The 21,695-nt window shown below is 42.1% G+C and overlaps 1 protein-coding gene across 1 annotated transcript in view; it reads right to left on the bottom strand.

Moving 5' to 3' along the window:
- LOC144657218 (uncharacterized) overlaps window positions 1–21,695 on the bottom strand; it is a 22,857-nt gene extending 1,162 nt beyond the window's left edge. The window contains exons 1-11 of the mRNA XM_078517524.1: window positions 21,504–21,695; window positions 21,182–21,230; window positions 20,938–21,035; window positions 20,753–20,833; window positions 20,132–20,246; window positions 19,406–19,455; window positions 18,425–18,568; window positions 16,658–16,804; window positions 15,921–16,094; window positions 15,331–15,469; window positions 14,661–14,815 (exon numbers count right to left, since the gene is read on the bottom strand). Of these exons, the coding sequence (XP_078373650.1) occupies window positions 14,661–14,815; window positions 15,331–15,469; window positions 15,921–16,094; window positions 16,658–16,804; window positions 18,425–18,568; window positions 19,406–19,455; window positions 20,132–20,246; window positions 20,753–20,833; window positions 20,938–21,035; window positions 21,182–21,230; window positions 21,504–21,605 (1,254 nt within the window). The 5' untranslated portion in view covers window positions 21,606–21,695. The remainder of the gene's footprint in view (window positions 1–14,660; window positions 14,816–15,330; window positions 15,470–15,920; window positions 16,095–16,657; window positions 16,805–18,424; window positions 18,569–19,405; window positions 19,456–20,131; window positions 20,247–20,752; window positions 20,834–20,937; window positions 21,036–21,181; window positions 21,231–21,503) is intronic.

Below are 21,695 nucleotides of genomic sequence, written 5' to 3'. Positions count from 1 at the left end.
GCTCGCTGGCTCGCCAGTCTCGCCTCGCTATTTTTTGCAAGTTGTGTCCACAACCGGTACTCTCTGTGTGCGGGGGTCGCATGCCAAAACTCTCATGTGTGTGGGGCCCGCAGGCCAGCCCTTTTGTGTGCGGGGCTCGCAAGGCCAACCCTGTGCTAGGAATAAATATCATTAACAAATATTTTTAAGGTTATACACCGAAAAATGGCTGCCGCAAGATATTCGACGAAGTTTTGCAAGCTATGATGGAGGAAAACCTCCGTGAATTTCAAGCCCAAAAAATTTAACTTTTTTATTGGCCCACACCGATTTTAACGTGGCTCCGTGTATGGAAAATGAACATACCGGAAGCTAACGAAAACAACAAAGATCTTTACACTTTTGCAAGAAAAAACAAAAAAAAGTTTTATGGCTTTTGGTAGCGTGTATTACAATTAACAGCTTTGGACTTGAGTCAAATTTTCAAAAAAATAGACGGTGAGACGCAACACATGGAACACTATTTCAGAGAAAGTGAACCACACCTTTTTTAAAAAACGACAAAGACAAATAAAAAAGAGTTTGACAAATTTATTGACAAAGCAAAGGGAGAAATTGAGGGTTGGTCAGAGAACGGCTCTGGGTGGGCCATTGAAAGAATAACAAATGCGTACATCAACGTTGCGCGTTATCAGCCATTGAGAGGAGGAACTTATTTGCCTTTGCCCCCAAAGTTGGCAAACAAGAAAGCAATTATTAACGTGCAAAACAGGGATAACGAATGTTTGAAATGGGCTTTGAGAGCTGCATTATTTCCGCCAAGAGATGGGAAAAATCCGCAAAGAACAAGCAGATACCCAGTTGACGACGGAATAAACTACAATGAATCGATTTTCCAACGCCACTAAAGCAGATTGACAGGCTTGAGGCGCAAAAAAAAACCTTGCAATAAATGTGCTTGGGTGGGATTCAGAAGACGAATGTGTGATACCTTTAAGATTAAGCGAAAAAGAAAATAGCATTCCCCGTATTTTCTTATGTTGATTGTCAGGATTACACAGCACTACTGTTTTATAAAAGAGTAAGTGCTTTGTTACATGACCAAACCGGAGATCACATAACACTTTTGCATGTGTGCTTGACAGGTTTTACAGAGAAGACTTGCTCGAAAAGCACAAAAAATATTCTGCGCTAGGCAGACCAACAAGAATCGAAATGCCGGAGAAGGGGAAAACACTCTTTCTTTTAAAAACTACCACAAACAAATGAAAGCGCCTTACCAAATTTACGCCGACTTGGAGGCACTGCTAAGGCCAATAGAAGGGTGTAACGCGAACGGCCGAGGAGCGCCAGAAAAGAAAAGACCTTGGTGAAGAAGTGAAAGACATGAAGCCGAGTTACACAGACAAAACAGAACAGCACGAGGCATGTGGATTTGCTTACACAGTTGTAGGAGTGATGGTGAACACGAAAACATTTGTGTACGAGGACAAAACGCCGTTGAAGTATTTTTGAACTGTCTTTTGTGAAGAAGAAATGTTATTGTCACAAAACCTCTTGTGATGACGGCAAAGACTGGGTAAACTTCAAAATCACAATTCCACATTTGCGAAGACGCTATGAAAAACTTTTTGGACTCTTTGCCAGTGGATTGGAAACAAAAAGGAGCTTAATTACTTTGGGCAGATGCACAAAAAATGTTATTACAGAAAGGAAAAAGAGGTAAAAACCTGGATACCGAAACCCACTATAACTAAAAAGCTTGAGAAACACACAAATTACCGCGAAAACCAAAAAACTGCTTAGCGTGCCACAACCGCTTATCCAGCCGAACTACAAGGATGTGGTAAAAGACATTGCCACATAACAGGCAAGTTTCGAGGGCCGCACAAATTTGTAACTTTATGATGCGATTATCCGGCACAAATACAGTTGCATTTCACAACCTGAGGGGTTAGGCACATTTAATGCAGTCAATTTGTTGGCACAGATGTAAAATGAAAATATTAATTTTCACTTGGCAAACTGCGTTTTATAGACAGCTTAACTTTCTTAAGAAGTCTTTTATTGCGATACCGAGGAGTCATTAAAATAACAATTATTATCGTCTGTGAGTTTTGACTTCTTTGCAAAAGGGAATTTACCCCTATATCATGACTCATGGGAAAGATTTAAGAAACAAGTTTGCCAGAAAAGAACGTTTACAGCAGCTCACCGACGAGCACATCGGATGAGAGTACGAACACGCGCAAAAATGTGGAACCTTTGGCTGCAGACCCTGGGCGACTACCCGATTTGTACGTTAAGACCGACGTGACCCTGTTAGCCGACGTTTTTGAAAACTTCCGAAAAATTTGTCTTGAGAAGTACGGGTTGGACCCCGCGAATTATTACACGACGCCAGGCCTTGCTTGGGATGCGCTTTTGAAAAAGACAGGTGTGGAGCTTGAGTTACTCACAGACTACGAAATGCACCTCTTCGTCGAAAGGGGAATAAGAGGCGGGATTTCGTCGGTAAGCAAGAGATATGCAAAGGCGAACAACCCATATGTTAAGGGATTTGATCCGAGTCAACCAAAAAATACATAATGTATCTCGATGCGAATAACCTTTACGGGTGGGCAATGAGCAAGCCGCTTCCGAAAAGTGGTTTTAGATGGAAAAGGTTATGCCAACAGAAAAAGAAATAATGACAAAAAAGAGTTTGCAAATCTCTGGCTTCTTGAAGTTGACTGGATCGAAGGTTGCACGACGCCCACAACACTATCCATTACACCGGAGAAAAGAAAATAAACAAAGAAATGTTTTCGCCTTACCAAAAGAAAACAATAAAGATCTTGGTTTGCCCCCCGGACACCGAAAAGCTTGTTTTAACGCTTGAAGACAAAACGAATTACGTCGTGCATTACCGAAATTGCAGTTTTATTTAAAACAGGGAATGAAGCTCAAAAAGTGCACAAAGTTTTAGAGTTTGAACAAGAGGCGTGGATGGAGCCGTACATCCGGATGAACACAGAATTCCGAAAAAAGCGGAAAGCGACTTGAAAGAACTTTTAAAGTATGAATAACTCATTTTTGGAAAAACAATGGAAAACTTGAGAAACCGTGTAGACATAGATAGTGCGTAGCGATGAAAAAACAAAATAAGAAAATTATTGCGCCCATTGTATTCAAGGCATGTAATGTTTTCAAACGATCTGGTTGGAATAGACATGCGAAAAAGAAAGCTTTTGCTTAATAAACCGATTTACACAGGCATGGCTATTCTTGACTTAACAGCTATGCATGTATGATTTTTATTACAACCACTTGAAGAGTACGGAGAGCGTTGCAATCTTTTGTATACGGACACAGACAGCCTTTTGCTTGAGATAAAAACAGAAGACGTTTACGCGGACATGGCGGCGAACATTGACAATTACGACACAAGCGACTACCCGAATCATCCGCTGTTTTCAACAAAAAACAAAAAAGTTTTGGGAAAATGAAAGACGAATGCGCAGGAAAACAAATTTCAGAGTGCGTTTGTTTGAGGCCAAAATTATTATATACAGAAGGCGAAACAAATAATCGAAAAAATAAAGAAAGGCTTCCTGAGGTGGAAATAAAGAGTGCGCGTGCGCAGGGGCCGGAAAAGAATGCGGCATAATGGCACATGGAAGTCAAATAAAGAATCCCAGTGTGCTATGTTCAAATGCTAGTGACGAAATAAAATAAAAAGGCAAAGGGGGTAAGAGTGGTGAAAAGAAAAAGATAAATCACGAAAATTTCAAAGAAACACTTTTCCAACCAGGAAAGCTTTCGTGCACATGCTAAGAAGCTTGACATGTGATGTGTTCGATAGTGGTGAAAAAATCGCTGTCCTCCTTTGACTCAAAGCGATGGATAGCGGATGAGGGATAAAAAAGCTTGGGTATAAGTTTTGCGAAAAGCTACATAACATAACGTTTATAGCTTTTCTGAGCCCAAGGGGCTCAACACTAAGTGCTTGGTGGTAACTGTGTATTTGGAGGAATAACAAGCAATTCTTCACGCACGACCGCGCTTTGGACCATCGTGCAAGTAATAAAGAACTGGCTGATTAGGTTTAGTAGACCTTTCATCTGTAGACTTTTAATGACAAATCGGATCTGTAGCCCTTTTTACGCCGCCTTCCACTCCCGTTGGTAGAGAAAGCGCACATAACGAGAGAGGGGAGTTTTTTTTCTTTCTTGCCAACAGGTCTTGTATATTTTGAGGACGGTTTTGACGAAACAGCCTTTTTTTTGCGCAGCAGGTTTCTTACCAGTAAGACTGGTTACTTGTTGTTTAGAGCGGCAACAACTTCGGGTAGCCTTTTTACCCACGCTGTCGACCGCTGGCCAGATGGCAGGTTCATCTCGACACCGTACTGATAACCAAACAGGCGCCCTGCCAGTGTTTGATTAAAACGTTCAACAATAGCTTGATCTCTGTGATGTTAACACGCCCGCGTCTTTAGGTTGTGTCCTTTCTTTAGTAACAGCTCCCATGATTCGCGACCAGGGTCAACTTGAGCATCTGTGGCCTTTTAGTGCATTCGCTGTTCTGCCTTTTGCAACCTAGTTGAATCTTTGGAGGTCGGCTCGGCCTCTTTGAAACGGCTGGCACGTCCAACAGTCAGCGCGTATTTGTAAACTTTTCGCCCTCGCGGCAGTTTGTCGTGTGGCAGAAAAGAAGGTCCGCCTGGTGGACCGCGTTTGGAGAAGAAACATCGAATTTTGGGCGAGGAACGTATCGTGGTGCCGGAAGGTAGATCTGCCAAAGGGCCTGCTTAACTAGCCACTTTTTTGCGGCATCTTCGGAAACCTTGGCAGCCTCGGCTAATTTTTTTATCGCAGCAATTCCCTTCCAATAGCCCTGGGGGCTATAGTGACTTTCGGATTTTCTTCGATTTTCTCCCATCTTTGCATCCATGCGTATACAAGAAAAAAGAAACGTTTAAAGAAACCGAAAGGCAGCGTACCCAAGAGCAAGAGCGCCTGCGCCAACAAACATCATTCATTTTTCTGCTGCTCGCTTGGCTGATAAAATCAGAGAACTTGGGTTCTTTCGGAGGAATCATTTGTTTGTCAGGATGTGCTGGTTGTAGAGTTTGAAAGCGTAGTCTGTGTTCGTAAAGTTTTGTTTCGCTTGCTGTTTGATTTTTGGTTTCGTCCAGTCGGAAGCTTCTGCGGTCGCGAGAGTACTCCGTATGCTGGTAGCCTCGAGGCTGTCGTCTTTTTTCTTTCAACGGCGTCATCTCCCCACCCAACTCGAGCAAGATGTTCCGCCATGAAACAGCAGCGTTCAATCTCCGCCACCTAATCCGCGCTGCTGTATATCTATTTTTTTTTAATTGGTTGGGGTTCTGGACTGTTAGTCCGCTGCCCAACGGCTGTGAACTTATTTCTAAACTGCTGCTTGGGTCGGTGTGAAGTTTTCTTTTACAACTTTTTTGGCCCCAGCCGATTCCGCGGCAGGCCAGTGGGTCGCGGCTCGGACGGTGTTGTGTTGTTTTTATTTTTTATTTAAAGTTCTAATAAAAGTTATTCTGGTCATATTTCTTTAAATTTTTTCCTCTATATTTTTTTTCATTTAACTCAAACTTTTTCTTCTTCATCTTCTCTTTTCTTTTTTCTTCTTTTCTATTTTTTCATATTTTTTATTTTTTCCTCTACTCCTGTTTAAACTTTCTTTTTTTTTTTTTTTTTTGGTTTCACTGTGCTTTTTCCCTCCTTTCTGTCCTCATCTTCTTCGATTTCCCTGGCCTTCTCATTTGGTCTCTCGTCTCTTTTTTTTTATTTTTATTTTTTTAATCCTCGACGTTCTCTTTTTGCCTTTTTTGGCGCTACCTGGCGCGTGTCTCGCTGCCCTTCACTTTCTCTGAACTGGTGTGTCTTTATGGTTGGCGGAGCTTATGGACTTCTTTTTTCGTTTATACTTTTTTCTTCCGTTTCACTATTGTACGTTGCAACGCGACAAAATATCCATTGATTTGTGGTGAGACCGCTTGATTGCGGCTGAGGCTCGGTCGGAGCTGGTTCCGTTACGGCAGGTGGTGTTACATTTCCTTGCAGCCGCAGATTTCTTTTCCTTTTCTTTTGCATTATTGCAGCAGCCTCGACACAGCTTTTTCTGTGCTTCACGAGCCTGTTTTGTTTTTTCAGCTGCGCTTCCGGCACTCCTTTTTTTTGGCGGCTTTGCTGGGTTGTTGAAGTAACAGGAGAAGAGGTAGAAACGGGCGCGCCCTCGGCGCGTTACTCCTCGGAGTTACTTCATTACTTGTTCGGCTCGGCCATTATTTATGAAAAATATTTTATGTTTCCGTCTTTTGCTACTTTCTCTTGCTATTATTATTAGTATTTTCTTAGCTTTGTTTAGGAGTCTTGTGAGTATTACTCAGTGGTGCCTTCGGAGCTTTTTTCCGTGGCGCCCTGCCGCTCAGGCGATTTCATCAGATCTGACTTTTTTTTGATGCTTGCTGAGTCGTAATCTATATTTTGCTGTTATCAAAGCAGCAGAAGCAGGAGCAAGAAGCTTGCCGTAATTGAAAGACAAACTGCCGACAAGATTGGAAAGCTCGCTGTTTATAATGTAGTCATTTTTAAGCTCTTTTTGTAAAGCTTCATATTTTTCATGGGCACAAACAGACTTGCTATTTTGTTGAGAGTTAGCGCGCTGTCAATAGATTTCCTTTCTTGGTGCCACGTATCCTCATTCTCTTGAAGTACTTTTCAACTTCTTTATCTGTCAAGCGCTTCACCTGCTCGTGTGTCAGCTGCACACCGTTGCTTCTTTGACTTGCCTGTTGAACAGGATTGCAAGCTGTTCACGCAAAGCAGGAATGTCAGGTCCTTGTGGTGCCTACGCTTTCTGACTTCTGGTTCGCTCCTCTTCCTACGGAGCTATTCTTGTTCTCGCTCGGGTGAGGTTGTTGCGCGGGTCAGCCTTTATTACTCTAAAATATGTTCATAAATTTTGTGCCGTAGGGTGGCGATGAGAATGACAGTGCGAAAACTTATTTTTTTTTAGCTTTAATATTTCTTTGTATCCTCTTGGCGTTCGCCAGCGTAATCCTCAAGATTGCCTTCGTGGTCTTGGCAGAGGGGGTGTAAAAGAAAACGATTGCCGCAACATTTTCGCGGTGAGGATGTTATGCTTGTCAATTTTTGAGTTAACACCCATACGCTCAAACCTGCGTGGCGAGCAGAGAAAGCAAGATTCACCAACTCCCCTGTTCTTCCTTTTACATCTTTCGAGCAGCACAGTCGTCGAGGTGATGCGTCGTCCCTCAAAGAAATCTTGAGCCTTAACCATTCCACCTCTGCTGCTCGCATGAAACAAAATCGAATATCTTCCTCAGCAAAGCGATAATAAGTCTTGTTGTGCTCGAAAGTCGGGCAGATGGCACGATGTAGTCAAACTTGCCTCGGAAAGGGCCACAAAGCTGATTGACCACGTATCTTGTTTTTCCTGGTTCGTTGGTCCCACTGAGGGCGTTGAAGGGTATATTGGCAGGATCCATGCTTCGCTTTGCGAAAGCTATATCAATACTCAACACTTTGTAATTCTTTATTTACAATAGAAATTGTGCATCAGCGTAGCGAAAATGTAGCATTTGACATTCCCTGATCCTGAGGCTGTTCTCTGTATCTCTAAATTAACGCCTCCTTTGTGTTCACCAAGCGGAGCCCGCTCCGTGCATGTTGTTGTCGCTCATGGAGCGAAGGTCAATGAAAGCCCGAACTTTTTTTCTGCATAAAACTTTGTGGCGTTATTAAACATTTTTTGGTCTGCGTTTTTGCCAAAGAACCTGAGAACTTCCTCCCACTTCTCTTCCTTTAACGCCCTGACTGTACACCTTATTTGGAACGCCGTTCACGCTGATTTTTACATTTGTTATGTCAGGGTTAAAGAAATTCTGTATCTCTTCACCTGCGGCGTGGGGTTCAGGAAAAGAAGTAGAAGTCCCTTCAAGGAGCGCTTTGGGACGTTAATGCTTTCGTTTATTATCGTGTCAGTAGCTTTTTTTACTGTGATCGTTTTGTAATTATCACTCTCGTAAAAGAAACTTTTGCCGTTAATGTAGTGCTTTCTACTTCTCTTCAATTCTTTTGCTCGTATTCGAGTGGTTCGTTCTCATACCCAATTTTGTGAATCTGTTCCTCTTACAACCAATTTGGACTGTTCATTTTATCTCGAAGCGCTCGTCTGCGGTGCGCGCGGATAGAACACGCCATGGTCTCTCAAAATCTCGTGATCAAGCGGGATACGATACTTGCTTCCATAAACTTCTGCCAGCTTCTTTTCCGCGTCACTCCTGAGGTTTTTTTGTCACCGCGTTTGAACGGATTTTCATATCCTCGACTGTATACCTTCAAGAAACATGTTGCTGCGCTTTTCTACCGGCAGAAAGGTCCTCGAAAAGTTTGTAGACGTCGTAAGCGTTCGTATCCTGCAGAATATCTCCTGCAAACTTTACCACCATCCTTGAGACAGCGCCCGGGTGACGTTGTTTACGAGAAAGTTGTTGGCATGGCCGCTCACCGTTAAGTTGAACACAAGAGCCAGGGAGCCTGGCACGAGAACTACGCCTTCTTCAAGCTTAGGCACAGCAACTCTCATTTCTTCTGGAGACGCTTTATTCGGGTTAAATGTAATGCGATGTCGCACTCTGTCTGCCTTGAGCGCGTTTGGTGTTTCTCTTCGAACGTTGGTCGGTGTCTTCGCTCGACCTGTAATTTAATTAAAAAATGTATTTATTTAATATACATGGCGGTAGAGGTGGCTTGTGCAGGTCCTCTTTTGGAATACAGGCGACCGTGACGACCGTAATGACATGACAGCGATACAACGGCCCATTCCAACCTGGAGGGGCATCAACGCCCGGACCTAGTGAAGGAATACCTGGGAGAAGAACCACAATGAATAGGCCGGACGAAACAACAACATTTTCCTGTCCCCGACGTAGTGCGACAACAACCTTCACTGCTTCGAGTTATCTTGACAAGTTTCTAGCTGACATCTTAATATGGAATGGAAGGCTGCAAGTCGGGTTAATAAACCAGGTAGCCTTATTATATTTAACAACCAAATTCAAGGCAAGGAAGAATACAGATAAATATAGACTTCCAAAAGTTTTAAAGCCCTTGGTCCAAGTCGTCGATTAACTCTTGATAATGGGTCTTTCAGAAGGCATCAATAACAACAAAAAACAGCAGAAGATAAAATGAAAGCCCGGAGGAAAGAAAAAGCTAAAGAGGCAAACACAAATTGAAGGCGCACTGATTACAGAAGAATTAATCGGTTGAAAAAGTAGAGTACGAGACTGTGATTGGGGTAACAATACCTTTACAAGAATTCCACAACACGAAACAGAAAGGCTCGAAAGGGAAGAGGAAATACGACAAGAGAGACATGAAAAGAAGAATTGCAAACGCGAAACAGGCCACAACGGAAAGAAACAAGCTCGCGAAGAGTAATTAATAAAAATTATAAAGAAGAGAGAAGGATCGAAGATTGTCTTTAACAGACAAATTAAGAGAAAGGTAAAAGCGATTTTCAAAATATGGCTTCACCACAGATTTGCTTGCCGTTGGCACGACTATTGGCGTATTCTGAGTTCTCTCTCAAACGGTTTAAGGTTTAGCAAAAGGTGTTGGTGACGGTCTTCAGACACTTGGCAAAAAAATTGCAAGTATTCTGCCGGGCCTCCTTGGCTCGATCGCCAGTTTTGTGTTTCGAACGGCCGGCCAGGTGATCAGCTTCCTCGGCAAGAATGCTTGGCTTTTGATTGTCGGTGTTGCTATCTTTCTTATCGAGCGAGTTACAAAACGAAGCGAGCGCTAAGCTCTAGAGGGAAAACCCGAAGGGTTTCCGGTGCCCCTTGGGCACCCTCAAAGAGCTCGGCTGACTGCAAACGCAACAATAACGGCACCAGCAATAAGGTAGATCTTGTTTTTTTCGTGTGCTGTATCTTCAGTGTCTGGCTTCTGCTTTTCGTCTGTTTTTGTCACAGTACCCGCTGAAGGCGTATGTGGCGCCGGCTCTTTTTTTGCAGCTTTGTGAATCGGGTTTGACGAATGACTTGTTGGTCTATTAACTTTTGATGGCCCACCGCTCATACTTGTTGCGCCCACTTTTTTTGTAGCTTTATTAACCTCATCATTCACTCCTAATTTCATCCCAACAACAGCCTGCTTAAGCTGGTTATTGTAGCCAACAACGCTTTCTGTGTTTATAACCATACGAGCGGGCATCAGCCAGGCACCTGGGCAGACTGCAAGGTTAAGCCGAACCTTAGCTTCGTCGTGGCTAGTTGGTATCTTTGGACCGACTTTGCCAGTCAGGTTGCCTTATAGCGTCTTCAACCAACACGAGGAACTCACTTTGCGCTTCCTTTGCACGGCCGCCTGTTCCAAGTATGCTACTTCGAACGTTCACCTGCGAACCGAGAATACAGTAGACAAAGCCTCTATCGACTGGTTTACTCTCGACAAACCTGCCTGAGTAAGCCCTTCAGTGCCGTTAGGACAAAACCATCTGCCTGTGCATATGCAGCGTCGTCTGGCTCGTGTTGTCAAGTTACCTTTGCTTGCTTCCACCTTCATCCGAAATTTATCGTAATCGGGGTATTTTGCCCAGATTTTTCGGACCTTTTGAGATCAGATATAAACGTTACCAAGTCCGTGGTTTGCGCCTGTTGTGAAACGGAAATCGCTTGACGGGTCGACACCGAACTCAGCACTATTCTTTTGTACGAAGCCCGTCGTACTTGTTGTCGACTGGCTAAAAGTGGGGTCGCCTGGCAAGGCGCTTACGCTCTGAATTCCCCCATCTGAAACAATATTCGCCTTATCGTGAATAAACGTGAAAAGGTAAAATTCGCACATCGGTGGCAAGCTGGGCTGAGTGCTCTTCATCGATATCTCGACTTATCCGCAGCCTGTTGTCGCGCACCCGCAATGTGCTGGGCATGGCCTATTTTGCTGCAAGCCACCTTTTTGACTCTTTTCCTGTGTTGCTTCGTTTTGTTTTTTGAAATCTTTTATTTGTTGTGTTGTCTGGTGTGACGTGTGTTTATTTGGCTGTTAATATTTTTTTCAAACTTGGTGCGGCTTCGTGAAATCCAACAGCTGGAATTGGCAAAGATGAGCCTTTTGCGCCGCTTGGTGACAGCTGTTGTGGAAAACCGCCTGAAATTTGATTCACCCCCAGTGCTTTTTTCATTTCTGGGCTCCAATATTTGCTGTCAGAGCCAAAAACATTTATCAAATGGCCTTGCCCTGCCTTGTAATATGTCTGCCGTTGCTGTGTGGTTGTACGCGAACTCAACCTGTGCAAAAATTTTGTTCGGTCAGCGTTTGGTATTTTGCAAGAAAGGTTTCCATGCATTGTCTTTTGCCGCTTCAGAATTGTTGTTGCTTCTGGGGTTTTCTCCACTTCATAAAATCTCTTGTTTTCGCATCCTGGTTCTCTTTTATATTAAACATTTTTTATTTTTATTTAATATAAAAATGGTTGTGCTGACTGTTACCCAATCCGACTTTTATTTTGACCAGCCTATTCCAAAACCAGCTATATCCGGCTTTTAAGTTGTTCTCTTTACAACAGCTGGAATAGTTTGGAAAGGATGGAATAGTTTTTTATAAACAAGTGAACAAGGAAGAGAAGGCGCGTTATATACGGCAAGGAAACTTCTCACTCGATGACATTGGGAGTATTTTTGAAAAGGATTTCCAGAGAAAAACATGTTTTCTGTAACAAAAGGCATTGCAGGTCGTTCATTGATAATAAAAGCAAAAGAGCCCAATTTAAAAGCTTTTGGACTGAATGAAAGTCTTATTAAGTTCTTTAATTTGCCTGGGTTTGAGAATTACGCAAGTATTGAAAAGGAATTTTTTGAAACAATTGAGGTAAATAATGTTTCAAATCCTAAAAATTACTTCATCAACTGTGACCTTATCGACAAGCAACAAAGCTTGCTAAATGGTAAGCCATCAAGCCTTTTAGCGTTTTTTGACATACGTGGAAAACCGTATGAAAAGTTATAAATTTTAAGTCTTCGCGACGTTTCTCTGTCTTCTCTTTCGTTAGTGGTGGGTTCGATTTACGGCACTTTACTATAGTTGTGTAAAAAAATAACTTTTATTATAGGCATTCATCTCTATTGCTCCCGAGTGCCCCTGCTTATGGTGATCGCGAAAAAAACGTAAAAAAAACTTTCCCGCTTTGCCTCAAAACTTTAGGTATATAATTTTTAGGGTGGCTGTTTTGAAAGAAAGGTGAAGTCTTTTTTCTTCCGCTTTCTGGGTGGTTTGTCCATTCTCTCTGCTTCCCCTTGACAGCGGTAGTCGGGGCCGGTGCGTCCTCCCTGTGCTGCAACAGGCGTGTCGCCGCTTTCACTGGAGCGAGAAAATTACATAAGAAAATTCTCTTGCTGTTGCAATGAAACTGTCATAACTTGTTTCTGCCGCTCTCTTACAAAGTTGATGGAGTTCAATTGATGAAGGCCCTCAGAACTGTTCGCTCACCTTACAAAAAATTTGCAAAAAAGTCATCCCCACAGCCTGACATTGAGAAACTGAGACAGGAAATTCGAAAGAAGAATTAGATAGGTTAAAAAAAGAATATCAGCAGAGTCGAAATCAGATTTGAGAAAATAAACACTGGATTTAATCTGAGTGTTCAGAAAAAAAATTAACGCATGACACAAATCGTGACATTGTGTTACACAAGCGTGACATTGTGTGACACAGAGCGTGACAGCCACGCGTGACGTTGCGTGACAGGTCAAACGAAAGGGCAAAACCCTGGTCGGGGGGTGCTCGTTGGCTGTTTCTTGCCTAGCCCCGGCTAGGACTTTTTCCCCGCCGCTGACAAGGCGGCTGTCCCACATTTTTACCTCTGCCGAGGTTTGAAATCCCGAGGAATTTCTGAGCACCCCCACGTTATCAGTAGGGCCGAGGCGGGTTCACCCAGGGGTATCTCCCACTGAAAGGAGTCCCCCTATACCCCGTAATTCACCATCCGCACAAGCCATTATAACAGGATTCAAGTGGTTGGCCATCACTACCTCCCTTGACTTCACCAGAATTTGTGAACTAACAAAAAGTTACGGCCGCGTTTACTTATATATAGTTCACTTTGTCACGTTTTTCACTTGTGGTACCCTTTCACCTATTTTGAGCAAGTACGCATGCGCTTTTGGGCATCAGGATGATGTCATCATTAATTAGACACTTGGTAAAGTTTGGTAAATAGGCTAAAATGTTGGTGCTTTTCCAAGCGATTTGCTTTATTTTAACCGAACTTTCTACTCCCGTTTGGCAAAATGAGGTCAGACAGATAACATATCAAGTCGTGGAAGCAATGCTTGAAGCAGAAAAAAAATAAACAGGCCCGATTGAGTCCGATGTTTCGGGAAAGTTCTTTCGATCGATCGTTAAACTTCTGTGATCAAATCCTGTTATTTCTCGATTTCTTCTCTTCGCTTCACTTCGCCAGCTTCTGTGGGGGCACAAAAAATTACAGCGCGTTAACTGAGCGTATTTTTTTTGTAATATATGTTCTGTTTCGTTTTTTATCGGCCCAAACACTAAATCCTGATTAGGCCGCCATGTTTCTTTCTGCTCGTCCAAGGGCCTGAGAACTAGAAATATGGTTTCCAGACTCTCTCTGAAAATGTCACGCAACTCACCGGAGCGTGCAAGTTTTGTTTAGCTTGTTAAAACGTTTGCGACAACACTGCTGTCTAATTTTTTTAATTTTTCAATCAGCTCGTCTGTTAAAAAGATTGTTATTTGTTTTTCATTTTCTTTAGTTTTTTTGTAGGTTGTAAACGCTTTTCCACGAGATCTTTTCAAGTTTTTCTTTACATTCAAGTTAATTTCTCCAGTTCTCCCTCTTCCCATCTTCGTTTACTCAATAAGAGCATTTGTTCAATAGGAATTATTTCTGGCACAGCAATTAAAGGTTGGTTGTAATTTAATACAATGGCGCCATACAACGATTGGTACACTGTCGGGTCCGGCGAATCTGCTTCAGGAAGTTAGGAATGTAAAAGCCACTCACATTTTCCTCCTTTCACACAAAAGGGCTGGCCTTGCGGGCCCCACACACATGAGAGTTTTGGCATTGCGACCCCCGCACACATGAGAGTTACCGGTTGTGGACACAACTTGCAAAAAATAGCGAGGCGAGACTGGCGAGCCAGCGAGCCAGGCGAGCCCGAGCGGTTTTTTGCAAGTTGTGCCACAACCGGTAACTCTCATGTGTGTCAAAGAGAATCAAGGGGACGATAACTATAAGCCCCGATCTTAGAACAGTTTTGTAGCTTGCGGGGTGTCTAGCATGCAATGCAGGCGTATTTAAGCGAGGAGCGCATTTTGATAGGGCGAGGGCCATCATGGAGTTCGAAATCGTGAGAGGCTTGCCGGAGACCAAATACGCCAACAAAATTATCCGGTGCTCGCCCATCGAAAACATGGAAGGCAAACTTTTTCCAGTTGTCTCACATAAGAAGAGTGTAAGACGCGGAGAATGACAGGAAGAAGGAAAGGGGGGGGGGGGAACTCTTGTCGGGCTTCTCCCTGTTATCCTAGCGTCTTACAAATTTTCAGAGAGAGAAGAGACGACTGAGGACAAGTTAGGGTAACTAGGGGGTCATTAGCGCTTCTTACCTCATACCATCCGTCATTGTCGTCAACTTTTACAATGTCTTTTATTCTCTGACCCTTTTGTAGTTGAAGCTCATTGTCATTTGTAGGTTCATATGATGTGTGAACATAGCCATGATCTCCTCGAGCTCTTCGCCATAACCTTGTCATGATGTCCCCTGTGAGGCAAGAAGAAAAGCAAAATGTTATAGTGTATTTATTGCCACGTGTAATCCTTTTGCTCGTCTTTCGGGGGATGTATGAAAAGAAGCTGTTGGGATTTCGTGAAGCTATACAGTAGATGTAGAAAAAGATTAGTAGTTTTATTTAAACTCCTTTTTGACTGTTACGAACCCAAACGACTAAGCACAGGACCATCTTATCCCCAAGCGCTTATCCTGCTCATTCAACTGTAGTACATGCAGTACTTATCTCACAAATTGAGAAATTGACCTCCAAATACTCAATGTATGACAAGCAGCGTTTCTTTAACAAACCATAATTAAGCAATCTACATCCCTCTTCTTGATTATTTCTTAGGTTCGAGGTCCGTCATAACCAACCGCATTTGTTAAGTTCTATGAAACTACTTTAACCGGAAAAGCAGCAGAATGGGTTACGTTTGGACATGATACTTTAAATAAATCGGTTCGGCTCTCTGTTATGATACTTATTTTTATGAGAGAATACTTACAGAAGCTTTTGAATGGTCGAGTTAAGACGTCTGTGTTCCTTGAGGAGTCGTCCTCATGCTGTTCGCTGTCGGTAATGAAACAGCCCCATATTATCAACACCCAGCCAATGAAAAGAGTGAAACCCATGAGACCCAACCCCTGATTGGTTAGTTAAGGCAAACAAGTGCGGTGAATGGGGCTTGCGGGGGGGGGAAAGGGGGTGTTTTTGGGAACCTGCCCGGGGAACCTGGTGATACAATTACATTTATTGGACTCCAAAGTGCAGAATAGAAATTTTTGTCTTTTGTTCTTTGCTTCCTAAAGAACAACTGGGCAGAATGTTCAGGTGTAAAGAAAATAAATTTTCCAGATTGCCTTTTAAGCGAGTTGGAGTCATCGTGTGCTAGCTCAAAAGCCTTTATTAATGGCCTTACTTCATATGCCAACTAAAATGTCCAAAAATGTTACTCCCATTGGGCAAGTACTGAGTAATAATCCACTAGCCCCCAGGCAGTGAAACACGATCGCGTGGGAGGCTACCAGGCTACCGGACAGGACTTTCTTTGCATGCTTTTGTTACTTTCTAACTTGTACTGCTGATAAAGGATACAGCAAGCAGAAGAGCTCTTTGTTGAGAGTGTTTCGACTTCTTTATCTTTACATTGCACCAGTCGTATATAAACCGAAGATTTTTCTTGGGAACGTTGTTAGTCTTCGTCCTCCACCCGTCATCACAAACGCACACTGAACCAACACGGCGACCATGGTGACAGTTGAGTGGCACCTGTCATTCAAACATACGCGGCATTCTCATTATAATAACACTGACTTCACACGTATTACTCATAAGTTTCCTGCTCGTAATTCCTCGTTAACTCGTTTAACTACCTGAGCTGTTTCCGATTATTATATATCGCTCCATCAGAAACAACACTAGTACCCTCCGAAAGTCGACCTGAAAACGTCGATCACTATCGAGTCTTCAGGTCTAGTCAAGATTCTGGCATAGTATCCGTTCCCTCGGACAAAATTTAGAAACGTTCGACCAATATCTGAGTCAATATACGAAAATTCCCGTGATTTAATTGTACCCTTTTAATATGATAAAGTCAGAACTTCGGTTATCTTTGAGGCTAGGGCTAAAATGGTATTAACTTGACAGTGTAACCCGAAACTGCAAAACCGATCATTTTTAAAGACACATCCTGGGCTGTACTACGTACATAACCAAATTTTAATAATGTCGGGCAATGTTTGTTCCTCAAACAGGAAACATTATTTACTCTTCCTTCCCCTGCACTGCACTACATCAAGACCCTCCGCTAAGAGATGATTTTCTTTTCTCACCTTGTTGATTTCTTTAATATCCTCCAAGGTGTACTTCGTCTTTGCCAGCTTACTTTTCTCCATGTTATCATGGATCTGTTTTTTCTGTTTCTTGGTTAACACAGAACTAACAAGACTCTTGCAGTCGTTAAAGTCTTTGTCAAAAGCCTGTTAACATAAAATGTAATTTGTGATAGTGTTAATTAACATAAATTACTATTTTGCCGACACGGACCAGAGAACTGGGTGCGAGCGTAGCACGCGAGGACTTATGGTTAGCGTGTTTGAAATAGAGTTCGTTGAGAGACTTGTGACATTCTACGGTCAGCCTCTTTGGCCTATACTTTACTCCGTTAAGTTAAATTTTTATTATTTCGTTTTGTGAATATATTGTACTTTGATTATCGTTTTCTTTCATTATTCTGATATCATTGTTTTTTGTTTGTGTAAGCCTTAAAACCCCAAAGGCTGCGCCATAGCATTGGTCGGGGGTACACGGTCCCTAATTTTTCCCATAGTGGTTTTTTGGGGTTTACGTGTCCGGCTGTGGTGCATGTAGGCTATGTATGATTTTATTCATCCTGCTGTAATCTTATTGATGTGTCAATAAAATGTATCGTGGGCCCGGCTGACCAACGTGCCCATGCCTCATAGTCTTTGTGTGTGTTCGGTTGTGTAGTGAAGGCAAAATTAATACGACGCAAGCTTTAAACTAGACTTTAAGTTGCTAATCCACGAGAACTTTGCATGTAACTTGTGACATGTAACACTTATCAACCTAGTATCAACCTAGTAAAATGGCCCAGCTTACAACGACTCTCTCGTAGGCAGTTGGTTAGAGCGCCCAACCGGTATCTGGGAGGCCATGGGTTCGATTCCCGTCGGGGAATAAGAATTTTGCTTTGTCCCATGCTCGTGTCATGTTGAATACTTCATCTTCATTATCAACTGATCTAGTTTTTGCACGCGTAACACTCTGAGAAACAAGTAAACCATGGCTTTGTGGGAGATAAGTGGCTTATGGTTAGCGCAGGCAGGCGAACATGGTCCGCGTTCGAGTGCTGACGGAGAAATCATGGTGCTGTTTTCCTGGGGAAGACGCTTAATCCTTACATCCACTGGATACCAACAAATCGTTAGGCTACCCGATGAAATGCTTGAAGGTTACCTGCGTGCCAGGGACAAGAGCGCCCCATGCATGCAAAGGGAGTAGCAATAATCCAAGGCTATTCAGCGGCTATGTCACGGGGTTTTCGCAGATTTTTGGTTTAAACTGTTCTGAAAGTAGTGGTAGGCAACTTAACCCATAAAAAACATTATCTTGGAACATCTAAAGGAAGATATAACCGTAATTTGCGGATAGAAACCAAGCGAGACGCGCGGAAACAACTTGAAAAAATAGTAAGCCTTACTTTTTCAAGTTGCAATTCGAGCCATTCGCAGCCAAAGGTGCTCGTTAACAGTTTCAGTGCTCTCATATAGCATTTTTTAATATAAAATGGACTTGCCATATAGATTTTGGCTGTTGAAATAATCTGGTAAAATCCGTGGCATAGAACCTTAAAGCGCCAGCCAGTAGGCTCCCAAAAGGCTTTCAGAACTCAGGTTTTGCACAATTACTATACCTTTTACACGATAACCCTCGCGAGTTTTTTCCATAAAATTATGAAACTAGTAAAAATAACCTAAAAAACAGCTAGACACGCAGTGCTATGCCAATTTAGTTCATAGTGAAATTGTCCACAGCATATAAGGGAAAAATATAACCGTTCAAGAAGGAGGACTTACAATTTCCGGAAGGTCATCTTTCTTCTTTCCTTTAGTATAACAATCATGCACAACTTCACACTTTCCTGACGATTCCCTGAAAAAGTTTCTCCAGCCATTGTACTTTTCCACGCAGTCTACAGGCTTGCAGCTATTTCTGGGATCCTGAAAAACAGAAATCAAACCAAACAAACATGAACGAGCACAAGTTGACAATGGGAGCCGACATAATTTATACCATACGTAAGTAAACTTTGCACGGCTTTGGAAGGTGGGTCTGAAGCATGAGAAAAAGGCTGCCGTATTTAATGACAAGAATAACTTCCATAGCACTATCAGAGCACACATACACTTTAAATACACTGGGTAAGGTAATTTTTTATTTTTTTCTTTGCCGATACTTGTTTGTAAGTTGTCGCAAGTTCAACTTGCGTACAGACTTGCGTTGGGTGGCCAAACGGACACGCAAGTTTAGTGGTCTTTAGTCGCAAGTGCACGCAAGTTTGCAAAAAGTCATTTGAAATGCTACGAGATGCAATTCAGTATTTGAAGTACCCGTACACTGCAAAAAAAAATGCATTGACTTGCGATGGGCGGCCAAGCGGTGAAAAAATTGCGTTGACTTAAGCGCAAATTTGATCTCGACCAAAGTGAACGCAAGTCAACGCAAGGGTACGCAAGTCAACGCAAGTGCACATAAGTCCTGGGTAAACGGAGATGCAAGTGGACGCAAGTTTTCACTGACTTGCGTCTACTTGCGTTGCCGTTTGGTCAGGGCTTTACAGTACTAGTATTTCAAAAACTCGCATCGGAATCTGTTTCAATTTTTGTCCAACATCCGTACCTTCTTTTGCGGTATTCAGTGCTGTGTTATCGAAATCCTCCTTAACTGTTTTTAGTGGTTATTGTTATATTTCTGACTCAATTTGATGGTCATTTTCTTATGTGTAAATCTGGCTAAAACCCATGACAGAGTTCATTTAATGGCTGGTGTATACCCACCCTATCAACTCCGCGGCATTTCCTGTAGCTATCCTTTCCAAAGCCGATGACTGTAAAATAAAATATTTATCAATTATTCCATATGCACGCGTTGGATATGAGACGATAGATATCCAACGAGGCGCTCCCCGGGAACTATATCATATCCAACATGCGCAACTGGAATAATTGTTTTATTAAAACACAAAGAATTCCAATATTTGGCTCTCCAGCTGTTCTCGTTAACGCGTATCGCCTACCAAATCTGTGGTTAAAGCTCATACACCATTGCCTGTTAACCAATCAAAGCTCAGAAATTGTAACATTTCATCGCTAGTTTTTAATAACGAACGATACCTTACGCTCCAATACAATAGGGATAGCCTCAATGATGTAAAAAAAGGAAAATCAACTTGGGGTTATTATCTTGACCCTGGCGGGGGGGGGGGGCATTCCCTATAATGGACTATACGGGGGACTCCCCCCAAAAGGGTACCTTGTTCGGGCTAAAATTATATTAAAAGGGTAGGGATTTTACGAGTTGACGTATACAGAAGGGTAGGGAAACAATAGAGATACAACATCCTTCTGTAGGTATGTGAAAGGGGTAACATTTTCTTATCAAAGGTATAGGGTTACCTTTTCTGTCGGAAATGGAGCCTACCTTGAGACCTGAACCAGGTATAATATAAACCACGTCTCGCTGAACAGCATTTAAATTTAAGAGTTATAAGATGATGTACATACCATCAAGCCATGAAGTCTTTTTTGGTTCTGTGGTGTTAAAATTCACTCTGTGACGAAACTGCTTCTCATCCACCACAAATGTAAAGTCGCAATTTCCTGCTCTATCCATTGGGTACTATAACACGAAAAAGTGCCGCATATTTTATATACACTACAGCAAAATGAAATAACAAGTCCCTAACTGACTATGCGGAGTGACATTTAATACCTTTCTAGCTATTGCCCAAGGGAAGTCGCTCTTTGGACATTTGTAAAGCCATTAAGGTTTATAGAAGTGGATGCGGGCGGAATATTAAAGCCATTTCAAGACAATTTGAAGCCGACTAAATGTTTGAGTCTCGCAGAGATGCTTGATTCGTGTCGACGCTTACACATCTTATATTTTCAGCCGTGGAAATGGATAAAAAACAAACAAACAAGTAAATTTCAAGCCAAATTTGTATGTTGTCGCAAACTCTTACCCGTCCCTGCGTTCACTAAACTATTTGTATAAAACCTGAAGTTGATTGGAATATTGTCATCTTTTGATTGGTTTGTCTATGTACAACTGTTACCGAAGAACTATATACAATTTACGTGGCAAAAATACCTCAAACAAAAAATATGCTGATCCAAGCTTACTTTGTTTGGAAATACATAGGTCATATTCTCCTTTTTTAACGGCGACAGCTTTATTTCGTTTCCACCAACTAGCTCCATCGACTGTGAAAAAATGAAGTCCCAAAGTATAAACTTGTATGTAGACGAATTAAATATCAGTAGTTCGATAAATGTCGACACGAAAAGGTTGATAAGCAAATTCCAACCTTACAATCCAGGTCATTTTTGTCAACTCTCCAACAACATCTCGGTTTTTTGGGCGTTATTGTTAGCGTTTTTCTTGCATCATTTGCAAGCGTTATGTCTGTAAAACGAAAACGGAGTACAAATTTCACTTCAACACATTCTAAGCTGTAGTAGAGACATTGTTGAACGAAACTTTATTTTAATTCCTACATATTATATACTGAGTGGGGTTCTTGGGGCTAAAAAAACGAAGAGATTACTTACAGAACTGGATTCCAAAACTTTTGTAATTCACTGGCAAGATCCCTGAACGCTGAAGTGTAAAAAATACAAACAGCTTGGCATAACAACACCAAAAAATGCCTGGTTTAATAGCAGCTTAGCTGGTCTTTCATTGATTGTTTTAGTAGTTTGACATTACTTGTGGCATTCTTTGGTTTCATGAACAGCAATTTACAATTTAACTTTCCAATTGTGTTAAAAATATAAGCTTAAGCTTATTACTTTGGTTTCATCAGAAACAAGTTTGTCAAAGCAAGCCAACGAATATAACAAACAGATCGAAAATATCGACAAAAAAACTTACCTCTACGTGAATTTTACCGGTAACTTCTGCTAGGCAACATAGTAAGAGAAGGCGAAATGCCGTTTTCATCGTTATAGAAGTGAGCAGTATCGACCCTTTCATAAAGGGTCATATAAAGTACGTCAAGCTATAAAATTCACTGCTCTGCTGTTTGGAGATGTGCTTTTTGTGACTTTTTGTACTTCGCGCGCG

Source organism: Oculina patagonica, chromosome 6 (assembly GCF_052425735.1).
Source record: "Oculina patagonica isolate OP01 chromosome 6, crgOcupat, whole genome shotgun sequence".
NCBI classification, from domain to species: Eukaryota; Metazoa; Cnidaria; class Anthozoa; order Scleractinia; family Oculinidae; genus Oculina; species Oculina patagonica.
This window is presented reverse-complemented; position numbering and strand designations above follow the sequence as displayed.